This window comes from Tursiops truncatus, chromosome 13, assembly GCF_011762595.2.
Source record: "Tursiops truncatus isolate mTurTru1 chromosome 13, mTurTru1.mat.Y, whole genome shotgun sequence".
In the NCBI taxonomy this organism is placed as follows: domain Eukaryota; kingdom Metazoa; phylum Chordata; class Mammalia; order Artiodactyla; family Delphinidae; genus Tursiops; species Tursiops truncatus.
In genome coordinates, this window is record NC_047046.1 from 27,623,358 (window position 1) to 27,650,026 (window position 26,669).

Here is a 26,669-nt window from a genome sequence, read left to right on the forward strand (position 1 = left end):
CGTGGCTAGGACTTCCAAAACTATGTTGAATAATAGTAGCGAGAGTGGACATTCTTGTCTTGTTTCTGACCTAAGAGGGAATGCTTTCAACTTTTCACCGTTGAGTATGATGTTACCTGTGGGTTTGTCAAATACGGCATTTATAATGTTGAGGTATGTTCCCACTTTCTGAAGAGTTTTAAATCATAAACGGATGTTGAATTTTATCAAAAGCTTTTTCTACATCTATTGAGATGATCATATATATTTTTTGTTTTTAATTAATTGATTGATCAATTAATTATTTTGGCTGCTTTGGGTCTTCGTTGCTGTGCGCAAGCTTTCTCTAGTTGCGGCGAGCAGGGGCTACTCTTTGTTGTGGTGCACGGGCTTCTCATTGCGGTTGCTTCTCTTGTTGCGGAGCACAGGCTCTAGGCACGTGGGCTTCAGTAGTTGTGGCGCACAGGCTTAGTTAGTTGCTCCACGGCATGTGGGATCTTCCCAGACCCGGGATCAAACCCGTGTCCCCTGCAATGGCAGGCGGATTCTTAACCACTGCGCTGCCAGGGAAGTCCCTGATCATATGGTTTTTATTCTTCAATGTGTTGATGTGGTGTATCACACTGACTGATTTACAGATATTGAAAAATCCTTGCATCCCTGGGATAAATCCCACTTGATCATGGTGTATGATCCTTTTAATGTATTGTTGGATTCAGTTTGCTAGTACTTTTTTGAGGATTTTTGCATCTATGTTCACCAGTGATATTAGTCTGTAATTTTCTTCTTTGTGTGATATCTTTGCCTGGTTTTGATAACAGGGTGATGATGGCCTCATAGAATGAATTACAAAGTGTTCTTTCCTCTGCAATTTTTTGGAATAGTTTGAGAGGGAGAGGTGTTAACTCTTCTCTAAATGTTTGGTAGAATTCACTATACCACAAAGCTACAGTAATCAAAAACAGCATGGTACTGGCTCCAAAACAGACACATAGATCTATGGAACAGGACAAAAAGCTCAGAAATAAAACCACCCATCTATGGTCAATTATCTACAACAAAGGAGGTAAGAGTATAAAATGGAGAAAGGACAGTCTCCTCAGTAAGTGGTTCTGGGAAAACTGGACAGCTACATGTAAGAGAATGAAATTGGAACATTCTTTAACACCATATACAAAAATAAACTCAAGATGGATTAAAGACCAGAAACCATAAAACTGCTACAGGAAAACAAAGGCAGAACACTCTTTGACATTAATCATAGCAGTACTTTTTTTGGATCTGTCTCCTAAGGTAAAGGAAATAAAAGCAAAAATAAACAAATAGGACCTAATTAAACTTAAAAGCTTTTGCACAGCAAAGGAAACCATCAACAAAATGAAAAGACAACCTACTAAAGGGAGAAAATATTTGCAAATGATATGACCAGTAAGGAGTTAATATCCAACATATATAAAAACCTCACACAACTCAACATCAAAAAAATCAAACAACTGATTAAAAAATGGGCAGAAGAACTGAATAGACATTTATTCAAAGAGGAAATGCAGATGGCCAACAGGCACATGAAAAGATGCTCAACATCACTAATCACCAGGGAAATGCAAATCAAAACCACAATGAGATATCACCTCACACCTGTTAGAATGGCTATCATCAAAAAAAGAACACAAATAACAAATATTGGCGAGAATGTAGAGAAAAGGAAACCCTAGTACACTGTTGGTGGAAATGTAAACTAGTGCAGCCACTATGGAGAAAAGTATGGAGGTTTCTCAAAAAACTAAAAATAGAACTGCCATATGATGCAGTGATTCCACTCCTGAGTATTTACCCAAAAAATTAAAAACTAAAAACACTAATTTGAAAAGATACATGCACCCCAATGTTCACAGAAGCACTACTTACAACTGCCAAGACATGGAAGGAATGTAAGTGTCCATCAATAGATGAATGGATAGAGAAGATGTAGTAATATACATGTGTGTGTATATGTGTATATATATATATGTGTATATATATATATGTATACATATACACACACATACATATACACACAATGGAATATTACTCATCCATGAAAAAGAATAAAATCATGCCATTTGTAGCAACATGGATTTGGAAAGCATTTTACTAAGTGAAAAAAGTCAGAGAAAGAAAGACAAATACTGTATGATATCACTTATCTATGGAATCTAAAAAATGCAACAAATAAAAAATAAGCAGACTCACAGATGTAGGCAACAAACTAGTGGTTACCAGTGGGGAAAAGGAAGCAGGGAGGGGCAACATAGGGGTAGTGGATTAAGAGGTACTAACTCTTTAGGTATAAATAAGCTACAAGGATATATTGTACAACATGGGGAATATAGCCAATATTGCACAATAACAAATGGAGTATAACCTTTAAAAATTGTGAATCATTATATTGTACACCTGTAACATATGCTATTGTACAACAATATTTCAAAAAATAGAAATAAAATGTTAAAATAATGCAAACTCTTAAAAAAAGTTATTAAAAAATTCTAGAGTACAAGACCTAAATGAGGAAGGTCTGACACCCCCCAAAATACAATGCAGACTTCCATGGAAATGCTTATGGGACCCACTGCTGGCCAAGTGGTGAAGGACTAAGGCCTCACACCTCACTGACTGCAGGGGACGAGAGGGTCCACAGGAAGGAAGGGGTGGGTGTGGGAGCAGAGGCAGAGGAGCCAGGATGCTGTGCCCACCAGAGCAGCTCTTACCCTAACTCACTTCAGAACATCACCCCGACCACACAGCTCCAAGTCAAACACACGAAATCTTTGTGTGCAGCATGTCAAAGGTCAACAATGAGGAAGTTGAAGTATTTTAAAACAGTACTTTATAAATTTTACCAGCGTTAAGAGCTTTTTAATTAAATGTTTAGTGTTAAAAATACTGATTCCTAGTTAGGGTAACAATAAATCAGTATCTTTGAGTCTGGACTTAACATTAAAATGCTTCATTGACCTAATTTCTGTGGACACGGAATCTAAGAAACAACTGGGCCTGCAGGCTGGGAGCACAGAGGCAGGAGCTACCGGGGTGGGGGACATGGATGACAGGGCAATGGGAGGATTCAGAAAGGATGGATACAACCATGCCCTGAATGGTGCAAGCACACAACCATCTGGAGCCACTGGAACCACAGCACCACACTTCCTACAAACCCCACTTACACTTCCTCTAACACCAATGAATAAAAAACAGAGGAGGGAAAACCCACTACTACTGCATGTTCTACAACAAGCCCTAACATGCCTTAGGCTCATTTAGTCTCATCTCACACTGACCAACGTTTCACACAATTATGGTGTCTCAGTCATAACGAACTAATTGTTTTTTCCTTCTGGATCAGTACTCTATACAACCACAATTGTGCTCTTTGGTAATACTTCCCTAAAGGGTCCCAGAGGGATGTGCTGTGCACATAAATTAAGTATCCAGACCTAGAGTGCATTTGAGAGATGTGATCTGACAATGTGGTGAGCAGCGACTTCAGTCCAGGATACACAGTGACGCACAAAACAAAAACCAGAGACCTCACGGAGGTTACATTTCCATGTCAACTATTATAAGAGGAGAAATTCCTGGGAGACAATCTAGTCCTCATTTTTCTTTTTTTTTTTACAGCTTTGTTCACATACCACGTAATTCACCCATTTTAGGTGTAGTCAGTGGTTTTTAGTGTATCTCCAGAACTGTGCAACCATGCCCACAATCTAATTTAAAATACTCACAACAATCCCAAAAGAAATCCCATGCCATGAGCAGTTGCCCACCATTCTCCACCCTCACTCCCAGCCCCAGCAACCACTAATCTACTTTCTGCCTCTACAGATTTACCATTTTAGATATTTCCCATAAATTGAACTTTACAATATCTGGCCTTTTGTGGTTTCACTTGGCATGTTCATCCACGTGATAGCATGTTATTAGTACTTCATTCCTTTTATTGCCAAATAAAATTTCATTGTATGGACACACCACATTTTGCTTATCAGTCGATAGACACTTGGGTTATTTCTACCTTTTTGAGCTATTGTAAACAAGGCTGCTATGAACATTTGTGTACAAGTTTGAACACTGGTTTTGAATTTTTTTGAGTATTTATCCAGAAGTGTGATTGTTGGACCATATAGTAACTCTACCTTTAACTTACTGAGGAACTGTCAAACTGGTTTCACTGTGGCTGCACCCTTTTCCATTCCCACCAGCAGTGTATAAGGGTTCCAATTTCCCCACATCCTTGTCAACACTTGATATTACTATTATTATTATTTTAAAATCACAGTCATCCTAGTGAGTATGAAGTGATCTCACTGTGGTTTTGATTTGCATTTCCCCAATGACTAGTGATTCTAAGCATCTTTTCATGTCTTTACTGGCCACTGGTATATCTTCTTTGGAAAAATGTCTATTCAGAGTTTCTGCCCATTTTTTAAACTGGGTATTTGTCTTTATATTATTGAGTTGTTGCACTCTGGATACAAGTACTTTGATGCACTCTGGATACACTTGATGCACTCTGGATACAAGTACTTTGTCAAATACATGATTTGTAAATGTTTTCTCCCATACTCTGGGTTTTCTTTTCACACTCTTAATCGTGTCCTTTGATGCACAAAGTTTTACACTTTGATAATTCATCTATTTTTCCTTTTGTTACTTGAGATTTATTGGTGTTACATCTAACAAACCGATGCTTAACCCAAAGTGGTGAAGATCAACAGTTACCTTCTAGCAGTTTTACAGCTTTAGCTCTTACACGTAGGTCTATGGTCCACTTCAAGTTAATTTTTATATATAGTGTGAGATAAGGGTTGAACTTAATTCTTTTGCACATGGATATCCAGCTGTCCCAGCACCACTGTTGAAAAACATTCTTTCCCTGTTGAATTGTCCCTTATTGAAAAATCAGCTGACCATAAATATGAGGATTTATTTTGGGACTTTCACATCTACATCACATATTTTATAGGTCTATCTTTATGTCAATACCACACTGTTTTGATTACAGTAGCTTTGTAGGTTTTGAAAATGGGAAGTGTGAAACCTCCAACTTTATCCTTTTCTAAGATTGTTTTGGTTATTCTGGGTCCCTTGCACACCCACATGAATTTTAGGACCAGCCTGTCAATCTCTTAAAAACAAGCTGGGATTTTCATTGGGACCTGTAGATGAGTTTAGGGAGCACTGCTGTTTTAATACCATCAGGTCTTCTGATCCACGCACAGCTCACGACTTTCCTGCTGGGGCTTCTCTGCACCTTCCTTTCAGATGCAGAACTTCTGCTGAGCAACGTGTGCTCCCTGCTCAGCTGCTTGTGGTCTGGGAAGTGAAATAAACTACGCTGGTAGAACTCTGTGTCTTTACAAGAAAGTCAGAAACCCTCTGGAAACCTGTTACACAGACCCAGTGAAGCACACAGAGTTTGTGACTCTGTCATTGCTCAAAAATTCTCTCATGGTCAGTTGCAAGCTCACAACTATGTTCTAATAAACCTTATTACAAGTTTGAATCTCTGAGGAACTGGACCCATATCAAGTAAATGCTATAGTTTAAATGAGTTTTGGCTATCAGAATGAAAAAGGAAAAGTGTATTACTGAGGCCACGTGAACAACTAGCATCCCTGCGAGATACATGAAGGGGCCAGGTCAGGGCTACAAACAAAACAGAACTTACCAGGGCAGTGGTACTAAAGGGACCTGTCACACTTGCCCCTGAAGACACACTGTTGACCCCACATGAACACTGAGTGGTCTGCAACACTGGTAGAGTTTTCTGACTACAGCTGGTGAACAAAACCACTGTCTAGATCAACGCTACCAGAAGCGTGTTCTAAGCACTGGCAACCTGAGGCCACTTGAAGTGCTTACACCAGAATGTAAACCAACCGCACCACCAAGCACGGTGTTTTGTTTCATACAAGATGTCCCGCTGAAGAAGCAGAGCGCTGACCTGTGCTGCAGCTGCTCCTGCAGCAGCCTGGCTGTGAGCAGCACTGGTCCAGGTGGAGTGAACTCTTCTGGGTGGAAACAATGAGGCACTCCTGGCCAGCCAACACTGTGTTCTTACCAGACGGCTGTGAAAAGGTGTCAGAACTCACCTTCTGGACTCCATGGCTTTCCAGTACACCAGAAATAGGAGAACATCTGAATGCTGCATAGGTAGCTCTAAAAACATCTCCACTTTCATCAACTCCCTACAAAGACACCGTTTAAACAATCAAATAAAAAAACAAAAAAGTAAGCGGATCTATTCCAGTGACACCATTGCCTTCACGGTCATTGAGGTCAAACCAGCCTGTTTCATGGTGGGCCAGGAGCACCCTGGGCTTGGCTCACACCAGGCCTCACCTGACGCAGACCCTCATCCCACCACTGGCGGCAGTGCTCTGTAGGAGAGGAGGCTGCTCCCGCATCGGAGGACTGCCATTTCCTCAAAGACCCTGAAGACCCTGCTGAGCATGTGTTTCAACACTCCATACGATACCTGTGCTTCATTTTTTGTCAGTGGGCCCAGCACTATCTTTTTTTTTTTTGCGGTACATGGGCCTCTCACTGCTGTGGCATCTCCCGTTGCGGAGCACAGCCTCCAGATGCACAGGTCCAGCGGCCATGGCTCACGGGTCCAGCCGCTCCGCAGCATGTGGGATCCTCCCAGACCGGGGTACGAACCCGCGTCCCCTGCATCGGCAGGCGGACTCTCAACCACTGCACCACCAGGGAAGCCCCCAGCACTATCTTTTACACATGTCTTGTTAACATTATGGCTCATAACCACGATGGTCAAACCAAGAAAAGGGCAGAGCGGCCACATCACACGTGACCACACACTTGGCTCGGGTGGTGCCCAGTGGCGGACACCACTTGCAGGGCACACAGGCTAAGATTCACTGGCAAGGAAGGTTCAATCCCGTCTCTGCACTCGCTCCCACTAGGTGAAAACACACAGCAGCACTTGGAACTCAGGATAGAAAAGCACACACACAATGCCCTGGTATAAAACTTATATATATTTTTCAAAATAGTTATTTCAGATAAAAAGCAGAGTTGCAGGAGAGAGCATGAAACAGAGCAAGCACGTATTTTCACATACATTCTCTAACTTGACTCTCAAAACCACCTTGTGAACACAACTGGGCAGGTTAGCCCCACTTACAAACATAATTAAGTAAATGAAGCAGGGGAACAAAAACCAGTAATCTCAACATATGCTCATAATTCAGATTTTGAAACATCCTGCATAAAGTTAAACATTAAAATGAGTATATCTGAGGCAATTATTACTGACCTTGACGTAAGGTGGGGCTAAGGATGACAGGTGCCACCTCACTTCTGTGTCACCGTGATTCTCAAGTTCCAGGTAACTTCCTAAAAGGAACACATTTAACAACTCAAACTCTTTGAGGGGTAAATAAACAAGCAGATTCGTGGGATAATTTGTGGAAAATACTGTGTTGACCTCATCACAGGGAAAAAATACACTTAGATCCCTTGGAGTCCAACAGGAATAACATTATTTTCTAACGAAGTCCTGTCAGACAGATGCCCTATCTTGTATTTAATGGAAGTGCAATGCAAAAAGCTACTGAAGAACTACAGCAGGGTCTTCACCATGCATGAACCCCTGGTGCTGCACAGGTTAAGAGGCTGCACGGGGTCAGAGTGCGGGCAGAGCCTGGCCCATGTCACTGCGGCCCTCGGCCGAGATGCCGCACAGGGTGACCTGCATGCATCAGGCCTGGTGATGGCCAAGGGAGGAAAGTCCGCGGGCAGATGTGGGGTTTATTCTGAAGACAGACTGCAAAGGACGTGCTGACGGACGGGACAGGTGAACAGAAGGGAAGAGACATCAACTGTAGGGATTTGGCTCAACCAAGTGCACAAGCAGTGGTGCCACTGCTAACATGGGAAAGGCTGGAGAAGCAGGTTTCGTGGATGTGTGGGGTGCACATCTGGGGCTCAGGGCGAGCAGAGAGAAGGAACGGGATGCAGGCGTTAGGAGCCGGAAGAGGAGGAGGGAGCAGCACAGGCTCAGGAGGGGCCCTGAGGCAAGGTGAGCCCCGAGAGCTGCTCCAAGGGGGAAGGAGTGGCTGCCAGTGCTAAGGTCAAACTGACACAGACACACAAAAGATGCCCTGGATTTGGCAAAATCAAGCTTTCTAGTGACCTTGATGGGAGCAAGTTCAGGGCCTGGTTGGTGGCAGCAGAAGCGAGGGTGGGAGCACAACCCTGGCAGGAAGGGGCCAGGGAGGAGGGCAGCCGCAGCAAGGCGAGGGGCCGAGGGCACCCTGTCCATGAGTGACGGCACGCATGCTGCGTCCTGATGGAGACGCTTTGGCAAAGAGGAAGAAATGCTGACAAGGGGGTAGGAGGGCCCGAGGAAGCCCTGCCTGAGATGGCAGGAGCAGGTGGGCCCAGGTTCCCAGCGCAAGAGTCACCTGGGATGATCTCTAGATTTTCAACCATGTGTGAGGCAAAGGCAAGAGCCGGAAAGAGCAGGAGCAGGGAGGAGGGGGCAGCGGGGGCTGCGGCAGAGAAGCCTCAGCTGCTGGGGGCGGGGGCAAGCAGGGAGGAGGGCTGCAAGGGCCGCTGGGGAAGCCTGTGCTCAGGGCGTCTAGGGGCCCAAGTTGCGCAGCACTCAGGGGCAGAGACAGGGCCGGGGAGACAGTCAGGTTTAACCAGGGCTGGGATTCTGCCAGACGGGAATGCAGAGGGTGAGGGGCACAAGGCAGTCACGAGTGTTTGTGAGGGGTTACAGGGACAGAGCACAGAAGTCGAGGAGGGATAGGGGAGAAGTGCGTTGTGGGTGGGGCGATGGGCAGGGGAAAGGCCTGGAGGTCTGAATGTGGTCAGGCAACTGCTGACCCCTGGAGTAAGTGAGCTGGGAAGAGCCAGAGGGGGTGATGGGCAGAAGTGACAGGCTTGAAACTGAGTGAAAACACGGTACAGATCCTGGTGCCGATGAGATCCAGGAGGGACCCTGAGGGCAGGAGACTGACCTGCAGTGGAAGACAGCCCGCGAGAGTTGAGGAGCTGGGGGGCCAGGCAACAGGTGGCCCCAAACCCTATCTAAGTTGTCCATGTGCAATCCTAGACCCCGAGGCCGCAGGGAGAGTGCCCACAGGGCAGAAAGCACTACTCCGGCCCAAGGAAGCTCAGAGGTGCTTCACACACTGCATCACCATCCCCAGGCCCTGGGTGGTGGGTGTTAATCACAGCTGGGGAGGCTGGGCAAGTTTGGAGCCTGTAGTCGAAGAGTAACTGACAGAGCCAGGCTCCACCCACCTTCCTCTCCTCTTCAGCCACTAACTTAGTAGCAACTCTGGTCAAAGACCTATTGAGAGTCAGGGAGGGATGGTTCTGATAAGAAAATCTAAGCCTCCTGGAACAGAGAGTTATTAAAGGCCTAAATTCAACACGGTACAATTTTTAAGCATCTGCAAATCCAGCTCATAACTGAAAAGATTTCCAGTGACTAATTGATTTTCTCTTGAAGTAGCGGGAAATCTGCACCTATCACAAACTACAGTTAACTAAGAGCGTTAGATCCAACGTACTAGCAGAAGTCTGAATTACGTAACCTTGTGATACAATACCTGAAGTCTCGCCAGGTTCTGTTGTAGGAAAAGTAACAGTCTTATTCCTTATCTCAACTCTTGTGGAAGGTGGTTTTGTCACTGGTTTTACCAGATGATTAACTGAAGGCTCTGTTTCTGGGGAAAGGATTCTAAATGGGCTGGAGGTCAAACAAGTGAAAAGTTCTTCTTGGGTCAAGTCTTCTCGAATTTGAACCTTCACAATTTTCTGAAATGACCCAAACAAAGGGATAAGATGCAAGTGAAGCTGTTGTTTTTTTTTTTAAAAAAAATTCCTATTTTTAAATTATGGTAGAGAAAAGTAATGCCAAACAAATGAAACACTGGTGAATTTAAAGTCCATTCAGATCCCAAAGTAGCTCTTCGACTTTATCCTTTCTCCCAACTCCCCTCTTTTTTCCAAAGCAAAATCTTCAAGTTAATGATGGCTTCCAGGCCCCACTCTCCACTGCTGCCCACCCAGGACACTTGTTCAGCTCACTAGTGGAAAAACTCTGCACTAACTACTCTATTTAATTAAGTCTATTTGGGCTGAAAGGACACCTCAATTCGATTTCTGAAATGTTAAGTGCTATCAGTGAGGATTACAAAACTTAAACTGCAAAAAAAGAGAAATGTTGATCAAAAAAAAGTTTAAAAAATTACCTTCTGTCCATTGTCACAGTGTATATAGATCAAGCCACTCCATGGGAACATTGAATGTTTTGTGGATAAGGAGGAATTAGGACTCACAAGAATTTGTAGGTTGCTCCTTGAAAGAAGAATTGAACACTGAGAACCAAGAATACCCTGTACTGGAACAGCAGTAACCACAAGAGTTACAAACACTGTCCTGTCAGTCACCAACTATTTCCTCACTGCTCAGAAAGAGCAGAGAACAGAGGTAAGCTACCAGGCGCATCTGATTTGGCCTCAACCCCAACCCAGTGGCTGACAAAAAGCTGAGTGGTGTGAACCCAAGAACCTAAGGGCAAAGCTCATATGAAAATGGACCACATCACTGAAATGCCATCTAAACAGCAATTCAAGTTAAACATTTCTGGAGCAAAAGACCAGTAACACAAAGGCTCTGAGCCGCCACTGATAAAGAACGAGCCGTCACGGTCACACAGCGTAACTGGAAGGGAAGAGAGGGTGGGAAAGGGGGTCAGTCAGGTTTTCTGTGCTCACTGTTCTCTTCAAGAGCTATGGGATGTCAAAGACGTAAATGTGGACGATGTAACTGGATTTGTGACTTAAGAGAAACCACCAGTTATAAAGAGAGGTCAGTACCCACGTCCAAAATGGCCAAGATGACCTCCCACTGCTAAAAGCTCAAGGTGCAGGGTGATGGACAAGTCTCTGAATAACCTGTCCAGTCGTCTCCCAGCTTTTCACCCATTAACAGACAAACATTTAATTGACTGCTTTGGTCCTAGGAACCTTTCTCTGGAGTGTCCCCAACCATACCTTAACCCGGTCTTGGTCAAATCAACTCTCCTGAAACGCATATGCCATCATTTTGCAAAAGCAAATAAACTTCATGTTGCTCTTGTGCAAAGTTGCTATTCCCAAATGTGAAGCAACTTTCAGATGTGCGTATTCTGTGCCAACCCAGACACAGTCCCTGAGAAGCTGCAGAGCTGAGGCTATATCCCAATAATTAAGCTGCACAGAGAGGGCAGTTGCTCATCACCATCTGGCCCCCAAAGACTTCTTTTTACCTTAAAATATCCTTTGTAGAAAACGGCAAACTAGATTATGGCTCAGACATATCAGAAGCCAGGAATCTGTGTCTGTAAAATGTCCTTAGAGAAAACCAGCAGAATAAGCTGCTAGACCCAAGGTGACAAAGGCAAGACCACCGGAGCTTTGGAGACCAGTACCCTCATCATGTGCACAGCCACATCCCTGTGCTGTAATTCTGTAGGCAGAGCTACATCAGCAACTCTCCCCCGCCTCACACGTCTCTCCACCCTGTTAGGCTGATACCGTAAACTGGCTGTGGACATGGTCTCCACCCGCTAAGAAGCATGAGTCTTGAACTCACTGTGGTCCCACAGAACCATGCATGGTGCTCTTTACAGAGTCAGCACACTGCAAAATTCTACTGAATAAATTAAAATGGCCTATTACTTGATCCTTAAAAAGTCACCATGCTAAAGCATCTAAATAACACCCAGGGGAAAGGGAGGTCATACTTACTCTGGTGCGATAAACCCATGTTGTGGTGTCACTGTAAGACAGTGTGCTGGCCAGTACAGCTCAAATTTCAGTAACCTAACAGAATTGTTTAAAATCTTGAAATGTCCAGTTTTTGCCATATCACCTATGACAGCAGATAAATAAAATGTTACTTACATTTAGCATTTGTGAAAAAGACGAAGGGTAATAAATAGTAAAAATAAATCCTAAATAAAAACACTACCATACTAACTCATTTTGTTTTCCCAACTGCCCAATTACAGAAATTTCAAATTCCTGGTAAAGCAAGACCTTCATTTACTCTTGGAAACTACAAAGACACTGAACAAAGTTTAGTAGTGAACAAAGAAGAAAAAGGAAATCTGGTAATTGTTACTCCCTGTCTTGGGCACAGACATAGGTACTAGATTTGTTCCTACTCTGGACCAAGGGTATCAACGTTAAGGGTAAAAGAGGCCAAGTGCCAACTGCATTCTCAGTGGGGGATGGGGGCGTGGGGGGCAGGAATCAAGACCCCCGGATGGGCAGCTCTGCCACACAGGAGCTTGGCCTGGGGTCCGAGGCCTCGTGTCAGGATGACACTCTGGCTGGGTCTGTAGCAGGCAGGGGAGGCCTGGGCAAGCCACCAGCCACATCTGCATGGAGCCCAGGTCTGTCCTACGAGAGCCCTGAGGACAGAGCAAGTACAGCCCGGGCCCCAGAGGGACTTTCTGTCCTGTCATTGGGGGCATACTCACAAGAAGGGGCGACTAAAATCAAGTGTTCAGGCTGGACAGCCCACACTTCTTCCGAGGCCGATTTATCTTGAGGTGGGCGAACAGCTTGTGAAAGAAGTGGAGACCCCTGAGGACCTTTCACTGGTAAAACATCCAAAGAAATGTTACCACCATGTGTCCCACAACTGCCAGATTCACTAGAGAGAGAGAGAGAAAAGAAATTTAAAATGATAAAGCAGACTGTGTCACATTTTTATATTAATTATTCATAAATCTGAAAACATAAAAATAAAAGTGCATTATATATTTTTCAGTGAATAAGAATCCTTCACATTGGGGTTTTCTTAAAGAAGTGTATAAAAAGTAAAGTACAGTATAGGTTAAATGTTACTAATCTTTAATTAGAATCTGCAATGATTTGTTTCCTGCCTTGACTTCTGCTGCCATCTGAGGTCTCTTAAAAGATTTACTAGAGGGACTTCCCTGGTGGTCCAGTGGCTAAGACTCCGTGCTCCCAGTGCAGGGGGCCCGGGTTCGATCCCTGGTCAGGGAACTAGATCCCTCATGCCACAACTAAAGATCCGGCGTGCCGTAACTAAGACACAGCACAGCCAAATAAATAAATGTTTTTTAAAGAAGATTTACTAGAAAACTACCCAGGGCTTCCCTGGTGGCACAGTCGTTAAGGATCCACTTGCTAATGCAGGGGACACAGGTTCGAGTCCTGGTCCGGGAAGATCCCACATGCCTCGGAGCAACTAAGCCCATGCGCCACAACTAGTGAGCCTGGGCTTTAGAGCCCGTGAGCCACAACTACTGAGCCCACGTGCCACAACTACTGAAGCCCGCGCGCCTAGAGCCTGTGCTCTGCAACAAGAGAAGCCACTGCAAATGAGAAGCCCGCGCACCGCAACAAACAGTAGCCCCTGCTCGCCGCAACTAGAGAAAAGCCCGCGCGCAGCAACAAAGACCCAACACAGCCAAAAAATAAATAAAAAGAATTTCCTTCCTTAAAAAAAAAAAACAAAAATAACCTACCCAATATTAAGAATTTAAGAAAAACAACAAAACTCTTCAAGTATCTATAACTGAATAATGATAACTGGCTTTACAACGCTAACACCAAAAAACTTTAAAACAAAATCTTCTTGGCAAAAAACTACAGTTAAGAAATGCTAATAAAGTTTAGGAAGTTTTTTTTACTAAGTGTTGAAATTGGGTTTTCTAATAAGCCTTAGATTACTAAAAAATTGTAATTCAACTAAATTTCGTAATCACGTGAACACATGACAACTGAAGTTCACTGGTGCGGTGACCAAGTTCACCTACCACACAGCAGGGCTACACCTGGACTCCAGTCAACACTTGGCGGACAGAGAGAAATCCCTCTCTTCACCGCTAATTCACTGCCCTCTGACCACCCCCCTTTCCAATCAGACCTATACCGCCCCAGAGAAACAAAGGGGGCACCAGCCAAACATCAGAAAACAATTTAAAAAACAAAGTTGATTACTGTTTGTTTAGCTTCCTAAGAACAAGTTCCTCACAACTGAAGTAACTGTCAAGGTAATTTTTTTTTTTTTTTTTTTTTTTTTTTTTTTTTTTGCGGTATGCGGGCCTCTCACTGTTGTGGCCTCTCCCGTTGCGGAGCACAGGCTCCGGACGCGCAGGCTCAGCGGCCACGGCTCCCGGACCAGGGCTCAAACCGGTGTCCCCTGCATTGGCAGGAGGACTTTCAACCACTGCGCCACCAGGGAAGCCCTCAAGGTAATTTTTAATACATGTTAATACTATCTTTAACTATCTTAGAAAAAAAATTAACACGAACAGCATAAGGATTAAAGAAACCAAGCTGGCGTGAGTCAGAGGCACTAGGGTGATGGTGATGGGGGGAGTCAGCCCTCAAGTGGTGCCACTAAGACTTGCTGGTGTGAGTTGGCAACACTGGGCCCAGGGAGACAGACCATGTGAAGACAAGATTGGCTGAAAACAGGGAGACTGAGTAAAACGTAAACATATTGAAAATAATGGGGCCAGGCTTCTCAGTACTGGAGAAAAAAGGTACAATTATGGGAAGGAGGAAAGGAATCCATGTGCTATGTTAGATTAGAATTGGAGGTATCAGTGTAAACTCAAGATTTTAACACATTTATAAACAGAAGTAGATATAAATTGCACGTGGATTTGTATATAAACTCATATATTTCCTAGCTCTGTCCACTGAGCGGGCCTAGAAGCAAGGACACCTCAATAGCAATGAGCACGTTGCTGCCCGTGTCCTCGTTTCCAGGCTGGACAGGCAAGTGAAGGACGAGCCTCGACCATCCTGCTGTACCTGTGAATAAGGAGGTGCCCAGAGGTGTTGTGGGCACAGGCAAAGGACCAAGGAGCAGGTCAGGGGACTAAATAATGACAACAAGGATTAATCTTGAATCCACGAGTCGGTCCTAATATATGTGAATAAGAAGAAAAAGGAAATTCCTTCCTCAAAGTAGAAAGATAACTAATAAATGCAGAAAGATGGGATAAGAAAATCACCATTTAGTAACCAAGACAGACATAATATGATTCAGGAAGCAATCCTCACTGGGTACTCAAAGTCTCACGAGAAACAAGATCATTCATTGTCTCCAAGTTGTGTATTATAATATCCCTTCAAGATATTTATTAACTTTACAGCAGAGAAACCTGGCAAACACCACTTAAACAAAGTGATAAAAATACTGCTAGTAACAGGACAAATCAGCACTGTTCACCACTGAGGAAGCTTCACTGAGAGACCAACAGCATCATTCTGCAGGTCCTGAAGCTGTGAACTGAAATCGAGAATATTTTACAAAGTAACTGGCCTGTATTGTATAAAAACATCAAGGTACCTGGTAAGAAAGAGTTAGCAGCTGGCCTGCAGCCTACTTTTCCCTTTTTACCAGAAACGACCAGAGAAAAAAAAGAAAGATGGGTTGGTTAAATCACCTTGTAATCTTGCAAATGCCGGATACCACAGCAAATGCACTGGGGTCCTTAAAACAGGCAGCACCTGGTCTGTCTCACATTGCTTGTGGTAAAGAAATCTGAAACTTACGAATTTATGTGGCACAGCTGTTTGAAAAGCATCACATAAGTTACATAGTTATCAAAGCATAAAATACCTTTCATGATCAAAATAGTCTCTTGTGTGACACAACACACCCACAACTTATGGACCTTGTGTTAAATCTAAGCCAGAGGGGAGTGCTGATGTTACAAAGTAGATCTAGAAAGTACCATGGGCAACCCCAGGTTTCTCTGTGTTTCACCCCAAATTAGTACTGAAGCTTCATTCTGGAAAATACCTTTGATTCTGTGGATCGTACTTGATAAGCAAACCTTGTGTGTTTTCTCTGTTGTGAAAGACTGAGGAACTCTCTTTATTGAAAGAGAGTAAATGGACAAGCCAACCAAACGCACGTGTGATCTCAGATTAGATTCTGGACCAAAGAGGAAGTGGAAAGAGGCAGTTTCTTGTTTGCTGTTTGCCTTAACTACACAGGACACCACCGGGAGACTCCGTGGACCAGATGGTGGTCCTGTATCGCCGCATCAGTGTCCTAACCTTGACGGGCTTGCCGTGCCTATGAGGGGGAGCATCTACAGCCAGTTCAGGGCTACTGGTCATCATGTCTGCAAGTCACTCCTAAATGGTTCAGAAAAACCTGTATATACATGAAAGACCATAAGGCAGATGTGGTAAAACATTACCAACTGCGAAATCTCGGTGCAGATAGCGTATGGGAGTTCTCTATAAAAGTAACTTAATTAATTTATTTGTTTCTGGCTGCGTCGGGTCTTCATTGCTGCACATGGGCTTTTCTCTAGTTGCAGCGAGTGGGGGCTACTCTTCATTGCCGTGCACGGGCTTCTCATTGCAGTGGCTTCTCTTGCTGTGTAGCATGGGCTCTAGGCACGCAAGCTTCAGCAGTTGTGGCACATGGGTTCAGTAGTTGTGGCACGCAGGCTCTAGAGTGCAGGCTCAGTAGTTGTGGCACAGGCTTAGTTGTTCTGCAACACGTGGGAACTTCCCAGACCAGGGATCGAACCCTTGTCCCCTGCATTGGCAGGCGGATTCTTAACCACTGCGCCACCAGGGAAGTCCCTCTGTATTGTTTTTAAACTTTTCTGTAAATTTGGAATTCTTTCAACTTAAAAATAAAGATGAAATAAACAGTTTGAGACAAAAACCCAACAAAGCACAGGTAAAAGATCAGCTCCAGTGTGAATCAAATAATCTTCAACTCAGATAAAAGATGTTTTGTTAGTTTTACCTTTTAGATTCCAAGCTAGGTCTGGAAGAAGGTGGAAGAAACTCTCTGTTAGAAACAGAATCTCTAAATTCTCCAATTACTGAAAGTATAATTTTACGCATGTTTCCATAAAAGAGCTGGACGTCATTGGGCCGCTGGGGAAGGTCATATACTGAAATAGAAAATAATGTTTGAAATACATGAATCTTCACATAATCACACCACCAAGTAACAGAGGCACTCATATATTTACATATTTTCTTGTATCTTCTTAGTTGGGGGTAGGTGACATTTGGATTTTTAACACTACGGATTAGCATCAATGACTGGCAGCTCAGGCTCTGGCCCTGGATTTGGATTACAGCCACGCCAACGCTCAGCCTGGGACCTCTGGCAGCTTCCTTCACCAGTCCGAGCCTCAGTCTCCTCACGGGAAGTACGAGTAACAACCTCTCTCAGGGCTGTGGGCACTGTTCTGACCCCCAACATAAACCAACCTGGTCAGTTTCCACAGCTCTCCGAGGCATCATCACCTCCACCCCAAATGAGGGGCCAAAACACAGAGGCTGAGAGCACACACTTCATAAGCGGCAGTCTCATAAAAACTTAAGTAAATCCAGAAACAGGCAGTATTAGTATAACTACATGTATTTAGATTGATCAGACAGTGCTCGAGGTTTATCCAAAGATAAACCTACCTGAATTTATATATACAAGAAATTTTAGAGAACATGCTTGTATTCTACATATAAATTAGATATTAAGAATTAAGTATTTTTAAGATGGAAACTCAGAAAGAACACAGGAAGTGTAAATTAAAATTTATATTAAATACATCTGACTATAAAAGTTTAATTGTGAAATTATTTGCCACAGTAATTATACATTTTACAAAAGTAAGATCGCTATGAATGCTTAATAGCAATACGCTCAAATGTTTTTCAAAATCATCATGTAAAAAGTTCAACCGCAACATTCTTATAGGGATCCATTACACCAACCAGCACAAGACCAAGTGGGGCTGCTTCCTCCCCTCACCTGGACAGCATGCACACCACCTCCAGGAGCCCAATACTCCCTGATGTGCAACCTGGCCCCAAGGACCCACCTGAAGCCCCCACTCAACCCCATCACAGGGGGGTCTCAGCAGGTCACCTGAGCGCTTGGTCAGGTTTGTCAACATAACCCTTAACACACCCACTTCCTGAATGTTTGCACATGCAGCTCCCTCTGCCTGAATACCCTCCCCCACCCTGGTCCACACCTTCTCCTCCTTGTCAACCCCCTCCCCGCTTTCTCAGCAGAGTGCCACTTCTCCGCGGCCCCCAGGTCCCTAAGGACAGTTCTGTCACAGCACTTTCATGCTATACTTCGATCACCTGTCTCCTCCTTGGCCTGTAAGCCCCTAGAGGCAAGGGCGGCACCTTCTTCCCCTGTGACTCGTGCCCTGCACTCCCCACCAAGTCCACTCAGCCATAGAGTCGTGAAGCTGCGAGGGCTGCACACTCATGCTGCCTAGTTCTCATTAGACTTCACTGCTGCTGCTACGTGTCTGGGTCCATCTCCATGGCACAGTTCAGGTTAACTCTTTCACGTGGATCCTTCCTCTGAGGAAGGGATATGGAAGGTGAAGCTCGGAGGAGCTGAGGTAGCAGAGATGGGCTATGAACTGAGGTTCAGCTCCAAATCCAACGTTCTTTCCAACCATTTCAAATCTTTTCATTATTTTTAACTAACCCACCCTTGAAGCAGATGATCTAGACTCCCAATTTGCTGAAAAGATCATAAACTATTCTATATCACCTGTACATAGGCATAAATATCTTTTTCCTTTATCATTTCCCACTTCAGGAGTGTGTATTTCATCATTAAAAAACTAGAAAATAAAAATGGGGGGAAAAGATACTACCACCTGAAATTCTACCACCAGAATATAACCACTGTTAATATTTTGGTGTGTATACTCCTGCAATTTTACCTAGGTAACTATAAATAAGACATTAAATTATTTTTACCAAATGAGCTGGTGGGGAGTGCAGGGCATGAGTCACAGGGGTAGAAGGTGCAGCCCTTGCCTCTAGGGGCTCACAGGCCAAGGGGGAGACAGGTGATCTTATATGCAAAATTTTAAAATAATTCTTTTCTTAATAAATTGAGGAGCTTTCCATGTCACTTGATATAGAATCATATTGTCTGAATGCCTTGAAGATATTCTATTGCATAATTAAACGATCCCCTACTCTTGGGCCTTTAGGTTACTTCTAATTTCTTCCTATTATAAACAATACTGTGGTGAGAATCTGTACACATACTTTTACACAATTTGCATGTTTCCATTCTTATATTTTGTATGAGTCATAGATACCATTAAATACCTGAATTGCTCAGCTCAAATAGGGCTAAACATCTAGATTAGAGTCACACTACCACTATCACATCCTCCATAAATTGCACAGCAGTCACAAGAGCAGAGAAATCTCAAAATGAGTGTAAGTTTGCAATCATGAAATCTTAAACGTAATAACTTGAGTTTAATCATAACCGTTCTCCTCCTCTATTCACAAGTCCACCCAAAGACTAGGTGCAATAACATATTAATAACATCTAACATTTACAAGGCAAAGCCCTCTCATCTGATCTTCACAAGAACTCTGTGTAGAGAACACAGACATTATTCCTCTCATTTTACAGCTAAGGAAACTGAATTTCAGTGATGTAATCTGTCCAAAGTCATAGAGTAAAGCTGTGACTCAAATTCAGCCTGATACCACATCTAAGCTAACACTCTTCCTCCTCACACACTGGACCCAGAAGATTTAAAATACGTTGAAATTCCTACCTTCAGTTACGAGCAGCTCGTCCTGAAATGCTTCCGCGAAGTCGATGTTCTGCAGCATGCTCTGGGTGGGAAGGACCTGCTTCCTCACCCCTGGTGTGTGCAGCATGGCTCTGCCAGTAGAGATTTTATTCAGAAGTCGTTTATACATACAAAATAACCTTAATTAGATTTTATTCATGCATCTGGAAAATCCCACTAACATGATACATTACTTCATAGGTATTATGTCCTAAATCCCAATATAAGTAATTGAAAAAAAAAAACCCTTGTTTTGGAAATTCCCTTAAAAGTTATACATGGTAGTACAATCATCAGTTTCAGTTAAACACATCAAATCAACCACTTCCTAACAGAAGAGTAGAAAAAAGATAAAATTAGATTCTTTTCGGGTCATACATTTTCATTATTTGTGAAAATTTGGTCAGTTAGAAATTTGTCTCAGAAAAAATAAGCCAAGAAAATGATACAAATAAAACATCAGAAGGGAATATTTAAATTACCATGTAATTCTGTTACTTTGACCTCTTCTAGAGAATTTTGAGGTGAGAGAACTAAAAAGTAAATTTCTCTATAAAACACAGATGTTCACAAACGAAAGAAATCTCATTACTATAAATTAATGGCAAAGAGGAGTTATAAAGGAGTACGCTGATTTCTATATCCCAGTAGAAAGAAAGGAAAAAAACCAAAAAACTTGTGATCTAATTTCTCTAAATGCCAGTTTCTATTTCTAAAATACTCAACTGAGAGAAAAAACCACATTCAAAGTTGAGCTCTTCACTTCAGGTCTGTGCTATCATCATGTAGCAACTCATCACTAAACTCTTCTTAAATATTCTAACAGTCTTTCACAGATTAAAAATAAAACAGTTTCCTGAACTGTGTATCAGAATAAAACACAGCAGAGCACAAAGGACTGGAAGAAGGAAAGACTGGCCAACACACACGCCCGCCCTCCCGGGAGGCAATGACTTCCTGCGAACCATGAACTGGCAGGAGCTTCACTTACCTCATACTCAGCTTTAGGCTAGGAAACAAGATTTTGTGACACAAGAACTCTGAATTCAACACACAGAATGTCTAAATCACACCTAGACCTAAATATAAAGTTGATAACATTCCAGCATATTAAACTACATTTAGATCAGATGTACCAAATTTTTTACAAGTACAAGCTTAAGTAGCTAGAGTTAGACACCCTACACATGTCTAAAATATGGCTTGATCCTCTGAAATGATTCTCAACACTCCCAGAAATGTTCCAAGTCAGGTGCGTTTACACAATATACTCTTTTCAGTAGTTCTTAAATCTTTTCTGAAACTGATCTGCCATCATTACAAAGACCGTCCTACGATGAAGTCCAAGGTCCTCTCTGAGCAAAGGAGCAGAGGCCCCTATATACGTCCAGAAAAGGATACTGCAAGGAAACCTGCAGACGAGTTTCCTACAGGTATTTCTACCTGTATTTCTCCTACAGGTAGCTTATCGGTCACACAAATTTTACCAAGATTTTTCATCTGCCAGTTCACTAAAAGTAGTGAAACATCTTCTATAAATTCCAAATCCCAAACCACTGTCACAGCCTCTTTATTTCCACTGAATGGTCCCCACCATCATGTAAGGTAAGTGACCCACCTTCGGTACTGCTGTCTTGAAATTTCATCTCCACCAAAAAAGTATATAGTTGACAGTTCTGTGGTGTTTTTACAATTGTTTTCTCTGTCTGATGGATTATATATTATAGTAACATCCTGATGCCAAGAAAAAAATCAGGAGTGAATATTAAATATTTCTGAGTAAGTCATTTCACTCTGAATAAACTGTCACAGGAGCACAAACAGTCACTATAGACAAAGATGCACATGAAGAGTATTTCCAAGATCAGATAAGTCCTTCCACTCCTACGTTCCTTTCAAATATGATTTTAGCTCTCCACCATAAAATACATAATTATTACTTTAACCTAAAAATAAGCTCATATTTTTAGTGCAGAGACTTTCATACTTACTTCTTGTGTTCTTTCCTTGAGCACAAATTTGTCTGGAAAAATCCTTAATACTCGAGGATTCAGCAAAACTTTTTTCTGAGAATCCTTAAAACCTACAGCTTTAACAAAAGCTGCTCGAGAGCCAGTGTTACGAACAGAAAAAACAATTCTACTTTCTTTGCCAGGCACTAAGTCATTCACTGTTACCAGGTAACTGTCAGATAACTTTTTAACATCTTCCAAAATCAGGTTACTTGTGCCTCCATATCCAGACAAAGGTATCTAAAAATACAGAACACATACATCCAAAATTATTTTTATGTAAGCAGAAAATAGATTAAATTACGGACAGAGAAGACAATAAAAACAGATTTACTACAATTAAAATTATTAAGCTTTGTGTACTTTGGCTAGTAGCTTCCCCACAGTCAATCTCTAGCCTTATAGTAAGGACTATGTTTTAAGGGAAAAACAAATCAATGAGCTACAAAATTATTTACCTTCCAATATGCCAAGCTTAGATGATAAAAGAACAATAAAAAGATTAATATTGATATGTTTGCTTAAGCAGTGTTCAGCATGAAAGACACTGGTATTTATAATTTACTCTGAAATGCATAAAATAAGATAAATTGATAGACGGTTAAATATGTGATAAAAGAAATATAGCACAATGTTAACTGTAGAATCTAAGTGGTAGGGCATGCAAGTGTTCACCATGTAATTCTTTCAAATACCCAATAATTGTGAATTTTCAATATGAAAAGTTTTGGGGGCAGAAATATCTATGAGCATATAATCCTGTTAACTTCCGGTCTAGCAGAGTCAGAGGACTGTACCAAAGGGACCAAAGAGAAGCCCAGAACTCAAACAAGCCTCAGAGCACAGCCAACCCGGTAGCGAGGGGCAGAGTGGAGGCTCCAGTGCTGACCAGGGCCACCCTTGAGCTACAAGGCTCCCAGGGGGCTCAGCACTACCAGGAAACAAGGATTCACAGAACAAACTCTATGAATAGGAATGTAAGAAATAGGTACCCTGCTAGGAAACAAACGTTTCATACCCTTTGACATGCATTCCCTTAAAAATGAGCTTTCATTCCTAATTATTGAAATAAGTTCCAAAGAATCCTTTGCAAACTTAAAAACATCAGTAGCTTATTTCAAGTTGTTATGTACTAAGTAACATTTTGAAAAATTAAATTCAGGCTGATCAAAAATCAGTATTGCTTGCCCCTTAGTACAAATTAACAGCATTTTTAAAGGGCTTCAGATGTGAAGTTCCTGCAAATCCCACCTCATTCAGGGTGAGCTCTGCTAGTTCCAAGAGCCAAAAGTGTTTCTAATTTTTCTTTTCCCACAGAGATTTGCAAGTAAATCTTAGGCAAGAAAATAGAAAGTAACAGAGAAAGTCAGCTTTTGAAAAAATTCAAAATCAGTGTTCTTCCTATATTTTCAAAGTCTAAGGAGGGGGCTTCCCTGTTGGCGCAGTTGTTAAGAATCTGCCTGCTAATGCAGGGGACATGGGTTCGATCCCTAGGCCGGGAAGATCCCACATGCTGCGAAGCAACTAAGCCCATGCGCCACAAGTACCGAGCCTGCGCTAAAGAGCCCGCAAGCCACAACTACTGAGCCCACGTGCCACGACTACTGAAACCTGTGCGCCTAGAGCCCGTGCTCCACAACGAGAGCAGCACCCCCTTGCCACAACTAGAGAAAGCCCCGCGCACAGCAACGACAACCCAACACAGCCAAAAATAAAAACAAACAAATAAATAAATTAAAAAAAAAAAGTCTAAGGGAGTCACAAATAATTACTGACTAAAAGGTTAAGAAAAAGAATGATTAGGGCTTCCCTGGTGGTGCAGTGGTTGAGAGTCCACCTGCCAATGCAGGGGACAAGGGTTCGTGCCCCGGTCCGGGGGGATCCCACATGCCGCGGAGCGGCTGGGCCCGTGAGCCATGGCCACTGAGCCTCCGCGTCCGGAGCCTGTGCTCTGCAACGGGAGAGGCCGCAGCAGTGAGAGGCCCGTGTGCCGCAAAAAAAAAAAAAAAAAAAAAAAAAAAAAAAGAATGATTAAATAAAATGAAATTTGACTAATGCCCACTGACCCAAAGTTTCAACCAGAGAAACTGCTGCTCTAGAGCAGACTTCTCAGGGACTTCCCTGGTGGTCCAGTGGTTAGGACTCTGCACTTACACTGCCGGGGGCCCGGGTTCAATCCCTGGTCTGGGAACTAAGATCCCGCAAGCCTCGTAACGTAACATAAATAAAATAAAATAATAAAAATAAATAAAATAAAATAAAATCCATCTAGAGCAGGGTTCTGAGCCTCGGCACAATGGCCCTTGGGCTGCGCCATTAGACATGGGGAGCCCTGTGCAGTGTGTGTGTCTGGCTGCACCCCTGGCCTCTACTCACCAGGTGCCAGTTGTATCTTTTCCCACTTCCAGTGTGACAACCACAAATGTCTCCAGAAATTACCAAGTATCCCCTGGATGGTGAAACAGTCTCTGGTTGAGAACCGCTGCTCTGCAGGCCTCATTCTGAAAATGGCCATTTACACCTTTTAACACCTCTCCCCACCAAAGCTCATGGGGCCATGTGAAGAGCTCCACAGAGAGCGTGTCCAGCTCCAGCATCAAATAAAGGTAAATTTGCCATAAATATCCATCCTTTTTAAAAAAAACTTCTAGGTGTTGTTAATCTTGTAATTTATCACACATCCACTCTGACACTAGGAAACGACCAACATCGTAGTCCCAGCCCCACTGCCAACTAATTGCTTGGATGTTAGCTACTTTCAGGGAGCTCAGGCTTCATCCGACTACCCTATCCTTCTTTCCTCTCCTCCAGGATTCATCATTTTTCTCTCTTAGTGCCCTGAATCTAGCTGAAGAAATGACTTGAAATCTTTTGAAATTATGCTGGGAAGAAACAAAATAGAAAAGCTCTTGTCTTTGTATCCCTGGTGTACGGAACAGAGTCTAACAAATGACGTCAATAGATACTTTGCTGAATTGAAAGAATAAAATTTACTTGGAAAGTCAACATCTTAAACATTTCCATCTGGATTTACCAAAAAATGGATTTCTGAAAAGTTGAGTACATTTCAAAATTTTCAAACCGAAATGAAACTTACAAGCATTAGACAAGACCATTACTTACAGGAATACTCTGGTGGCTACTTTTAAAATAGGGTAATCCTACAAGGTATATAATTACTCCCTAACTTGTTTGTAAATCTAGGTAATCACATATTTTGACTTATAAAAAGCAGAGTATATGTAATTTACCAATATTTAACCAATAGTTACAACATGTCATAAACTCCATGGGAGGGAAAAAAAAGCTATAAAATTATCTTACCGTGAACTTAAAGCCTGGTTGTGATCGAATTCCAAGTTGTTTAATTTCTAGTTTGGCCAACATACAAGATAATCGAGTAGGTGCAAACAACACAGAGATGTAAATGTCTTCTTTTGGACGAATCCTGATCTCACAGTTACTGGTCAATCGCTCTTCTGAACCAAAAGTGTGCTGAAACTACAATTAAAAAAAAAATCTCTGCATTAAACAGAGCAGCAGCACAAATAAAACATACCATTAACATGAACTCCTCGAAGATTAAGAACACAAGATGGCCTACATTAAGTGTCATGTATCTAGATGTTAAGTGTTAAGTGTCCTGGATCTAGAGAGAACGTGAAACAGAACAGAGCCATGCACTCCACAAACCTGAAAGCAGTCCTGGTCTTGTCCTCTAATGAGCAGTCGTAAATGTTGGGCTGAAGATGTGGAATTATTTCTTAAAGCTAGTTTCTGAAGCCTAGAAACAATGACACAACTTAAATGTGGTTTTCCTCCATGGATATTGCTACAATCATAAAAACAAAGCCAATTAAAACTGACTGCAGTGTTTGGAGATGGACTGACTGCACAGGCCCCTTGAGCAGCCTGGAAGTGCCTCCACAGTCCCAGAACTCTACATTTGTGAGAACGTATGCTCAAGACTCACCTTATCAGAGAAGATTTTGGGTTTAGTCTCTCTCCTGTTATAGCTCCTTAGCTGCCCTTATTATTCATTCTCTATGTATAGGAATTATCTGTCTTATAAAATAGTAATCAATGAAAATTCAGATTACCAAATTCATTAAGTCATTAAAGTCAATACCATCCTCAGCTCCAAAACCTATCTTTCGTGGAAACAAGGGTCCTAAGCACATTGCTCAGATTTTTTACTTTAAGAGACTCATTTGCACAAAGTAGTCTTTTAAACAGCATACTGAACTAATCTTACTTTAAAAAAACTTACAGTGCAAGTAGAATGGATGTATGAATAGCAACTGGCTCACAGGATGAAAATCCTTCAGTCTTTGAAAATATATGAATCCTCTCTTCATTAGAGAATACAGAATACATGAATAAATCTCCATTTTACTCAAATTTTGAAGACTGGCAGTTAAATTATTTAAGCTGTGGTCTATGCCTTGTGCATTTGTGTTAAAAGGGAAAGGTTGCTGAGTTTAACCTCAGAATAAAATCAAAGACCTTTGGTTATCAGCACACCTGAGTACAATGGTTGGGAAAGACTTTCTGAAAAATATTTTTTTCATAAAAACAAAGCCAATTAAAACCAAGTACAATGTTTAAAGATGGACTGACTGCACGGGCATAGGAGCTACTGAGGAGGGCACAGTTCCTCAAACTCACGGCCATGCAGGACATTTCAGGAGCCTAGCTGAGAGGGGTCTTCACTGAGAGCTGCGTAAAGAACACATGCCCCTTCATCAACTAGACTCTAACTCCTTAAATAGATGCAACGTCTCTGATTATTTCTTCTTCCCACCAGTCCCCAGGGCTTTCCAGAGAAGGAACCAAGACACACTTAATTGCCTAAGTTTGGTCATCAGCACAGAATTCACCAGAGCTTAAGAAAACTGAAACCTAATTTTTTTGGCTTGTATTTTAAAAATAGGTTAAAAATTTACTAAAAAATTTGTATTCATGATGGGATGAATAATGAATATGATAGTTTTATTTCAATTCTAAAA

General features: G+C 42.4%; 1 protein-coding gene and 1 non-coding gene across 11 annotated transcripts in view; one reads left to right on the forward strand and one right to left on the reverse strand.

The window, feature by feature from the left end:
• CEP192 (centrosomal protein 192) overlaps positions 1-26,669 on the reverse strand; it is a 93,998-nt gene that overhangs the window by 10,926 nt on the left and 56,403 nt on the right. For 9 of the 10 annotated variants that reach the window (XM_019920758.3, XM_019920757.3, XM_033837517.2 and 6 more), the window contains 12 exons: positions 25,354-25,444; positions 24,985-25,161; positions 21,640-21,900; positions 21,267-21,382; positions 19,631-19,740; positions 16,813-16,963; positions 12,533-12,708; positions 11,796-11,919; positions 10,257-10,362; positions 9,612-9,819; positions 7,304-7,383; positions 6,117-6,212 (listed from right to left, as the gene is read on the reverse strand). In XM_019920758.3, the coding sequence (XP_019776317.2) occupies positions 6,117-6,212; positions 7,304-7,383; positions 9,612-9,819; positions 10,257-10,362; positions 11,796-11,919; positions 12,533-12,708; positions 16,813-16,963; positions 19,631-19,740; positions 21,267-21,382; positions 21,640-21,900; positions 24,985-25,161; positions 25,354-25,444 (1,696 nt within the window). Of the gene's footprint in view, positions 1-6,116; positions 6,213-7,303; positions 7,384-9,611; positions 9,820-10,256; positions 10,363-11,795; positions 11,920-12,532; positions 12,709-16,812; positions 16,964-17,288; positions 17,397-19,630; positions 19,741-21,266; positions 21,383-21,639; positions 21,901-24,984; positions 25,162-25,353; positions 25,445-26,669 lie in introns of those variants that run through there. The other variant, XM_073790474.1, reaches the window with a different exon arrangement.
• Positions 23,779-23,851, forward strand: TRNAV-UAC (transfer RNA valine (anticodon UAC)). The gene has a single exon. It is a non-coding gene; the product is annotated as a tRNA-Val (tRNA).